General features: G+C 63.7%; 1 protein-coding gene across 1 annotated transcript; it reads left to right on the plus strand.

Annotated features, from left to right (window-relative positions):
* Nucleotides 1-205: 205 nt before the first annotated feature.
* On the plus strand, nucleotides 206-1990 carry NPW (neuropeptide W). Its single transcript, XM_086622533.1, has 2 exons — nucleotides 206-567; nucleotides 1951-1990. Exons 1-2 carry the CDS (start codon nucleotides 206-208, stop codon nucleotides 1988-1990), a joined length of 402 nt encoding a protein of 133 aa, XP_086478659.1.
* Nucleotides 1991-2803: the final 813 nt, after the last annotated feature.

Genomic DNA, 2803 nt, shown 5'->3' on the forward strand with positions numbered 1-2803 from the left:
AGGCCGCTGGGGGCGGCGGGTCGGAGGGGCGGGGGGGCCGAGGCTGGCAGCGGAGCGGCCCGGGGCTGCCGGGGCGGAGCCGCGGGGTGCCCCTCCCGACGGCGGTATAAACCGGCGGGGCGCGGGCGCGGGGGCATCCTTCGCTGGGGCGCCGGGGGCCGGGGTGCACCCCTGCCCGCCGCCTGCCCGCCCGGAACCCGGCGCGATGGCGAGGGGGCAGCTGTCGGGGGGCGCCTGGGGGGCCCTGGTGCTGCTGGGGCTGATGCTGCCGACGGGCGCCTGGTACAAGCACGTCGCCAGCCCCCGGTACCACACGGTGGGACGCGCCTCGGGGCTGCTCATGGGCGTCCGCCGCTCTCCCTACCTCTGGCGCCGGGAGCTGCCGGCCGAGCCCCCGCACCGCCCCGGGGCAGCCGCCCCCGCCGCCGCCCCGCCGCCCCCGGGCGGCCCCGCCGGGGACACCCCGCCGCCCGCCCCGCCGCCGCCGCCGCCGCTCGGTCCCGGCCGCCTCCTGCAGCGCCTGCTCCGGCGGGGATGGGGTTGGGGCGGCCCCCGCCCGGCCCCCGCCCGGCCCCCGCGGAGCTCAGGTAACCCCGGGGCTCGGGCGGGCGGGCGGGCGGGGGGGCGGTGGAGCCCGAGGGTGTCACCGGGGGGGGCCGCAGAGCCCCAGGATGCTTGAGGGGTGTCACCCGTGCCTGGGGCGCGGGACTGTTCCCGCGGTCTCGCTGCGGCACCCTGGGGTGCTGGGGGGGGGGGGTGTTCATAATGGGGGTGCACGGAGCCTCGGGGGGGTTTCACCGGGTACCGGGGTGCACGGCGCCTTGCTGCAGTCTCCCCATCCCGCGGGCACCGGGGTTTTGGGGTGCCCCAAGCAGAGAGCTGGGCTGCCCCATGGCACCACCCAGATGTGGGGAGCTGCCCCCCAACACCCACACTGCCTTCTGCACCCCAGACCTGGCTGGGCTGGGAGGGTGTGGGGGAGCGAGGGGACCCTCGCCCTGCGGGACAGCGGGGTCCCCGGGGGGGGGTTACAGCCCCGCCACCGCTGCGCGAGTGCAGCTGCAGGAGCGGAGCCTCCGCCGCGGTCTTGAACTTGAACCACAAGGTGCGTAGCACCCGGTGGAGCGGGACGGGAGGAGGGGGCTGTGCTCCCCGCTGTGTTTGGAGGAGCTGCACTACGGCTTTAGGGCAGAAAAGGGGGGCAAATGATCTCTGTGCCCCCCGTTTGCTGCCTCCAAACCTGCACCCGGCGGGATGGAGCTGCCAATGCTGGGGGGGACCAGTGGTGGTGAGGTGCTCCCGCCGTGGCCCCTCGGTGAGACCCCTCTCCCTGCCAGGCTGCGTGGGACTGGCTCAGGGCTGTCTCCAAACATTAAATCTCTCCTCTCGTGTAAAGCTGAAGCCAACATCCAGATGAAATCCACGGAGGCTTCTAGCTGTTGGATCAGCCCCTGAAAGGTGTAGCTGTGTTCCTTCCTCTCCTCCTTTTTTTTGATGAAATCTGGAATTGGTATATTTTTGGGAAAGCCCAGACAGGCCAAGTCAGCCCTGCGGTACATGTGTGATGCCCTTGATTGGGCAGGCTGTGCATGGGCAGAGCACCCCCGGGTACCACGGCTGGGGCTCTGCACCCACGTACGTGTGTGCATCCCTCTCATTTCACAGCCAAATTTCCAGGGCAGCCTCGCAGGCGGGTCCAGACCCGGCGTTTGGGTGTCTGCGTGGGCTTCGATCCGCCTGCACGGCGGCAGAAAGGGGGTCTGCAGTCACCGTGGGTCGGAGCTGAGCCCGCAAGGGGGAATATTTCATGGATATCAGGAACGTGGCGGTGGTTTGAGCACTGTGCAGAGGGGAAACGCCGTCCCTCGTGGGGAGGCAGGGGGTGGCGGGGCTCGGGTGCGCAGCCAGACGCTCATGAGGCTCTGAAATAACCCGTCCCCTCATCTCCTTCCAGCTTCTCCTGCTTGAAGCCGTGGCTCTGGTCCGCTGAAGGGGCCCAGCAGAGATGCTTCCTGCACCGGAGGAGCGTTGACTGCCCGAGGTGGAACCGTTCACCCGAGCTGGCGAGGAAGGGTCTCATCGGCGGATCTCCTGGTACTCTGACCTCTCTGAAACCATACAGACAATCTCATTCCAAAAAATCTTGATTTTTCGTGGCCGCTGTCCAGGCGCAGTGGTAAATTCATCTTGTTTTCAGGTCAACCTAGTGCTATAAACTTGGGGAGAAATAAAAAGGGAAGATATTTATTTTTGTTTATTTTTTTAGATTTCTGTACTAGTTTGTTTGCAATATGATACAAACATGTACTGTTTGCTTCCTCGGAGCCTGCCCTCATTAAAATGAGAATTGATCAAAGGAAACTTTGGCTTCATTGTGCTGTTGTGGTTTGTTTGTTTTTTTAAAGCAAAACCTGGTACGGCTCTGCACGGGGCAGCCACTTCAGCCGTCGGGTCACTCCCAGATTTTTCTGACATGATTTAATTCCTTGACACGGTGTCTTCTGCAGTTTTACAGTAAATCTCTTTCACTGCCCGACGGGGAGTTACTGCCAGGCTAAGTGTCAATTAAGATGACAAAGTTAGAAATCTTTCCTGGACTGGGCTGAACAGAAGCTCTGTGAGTCCCTTCTTAGAGCTTAATTTTATATACGGCTCCGCTGATGAAAATAAATAAATGTTATTCCCTATTAAAATATGGAGAAGCCTCGGGGTGGGCAGGAGCACATAGTGGAGCGGGAGGGATCTGGGTTCTAGAGAAGATTGAGGTTTGGGGGCCGAGTCCAGCTCCTGTGAGTTGCTGAGC

This window comes from Tauraco erythrolophus, chromosome 17, assembly GCF_009769465.1.
Source record: "Tauraco erythrolophus isolate bTauEry1 chromosome 17, bTauEry1.pri, whole genome shotgun sequence".
NCBI classification, from domain to species: Eukaryota; Metazoa; Chordata; class Aves; order Musophagiformes; family Musophagidae; genus Tauraco; species Tauraco erythrolophus.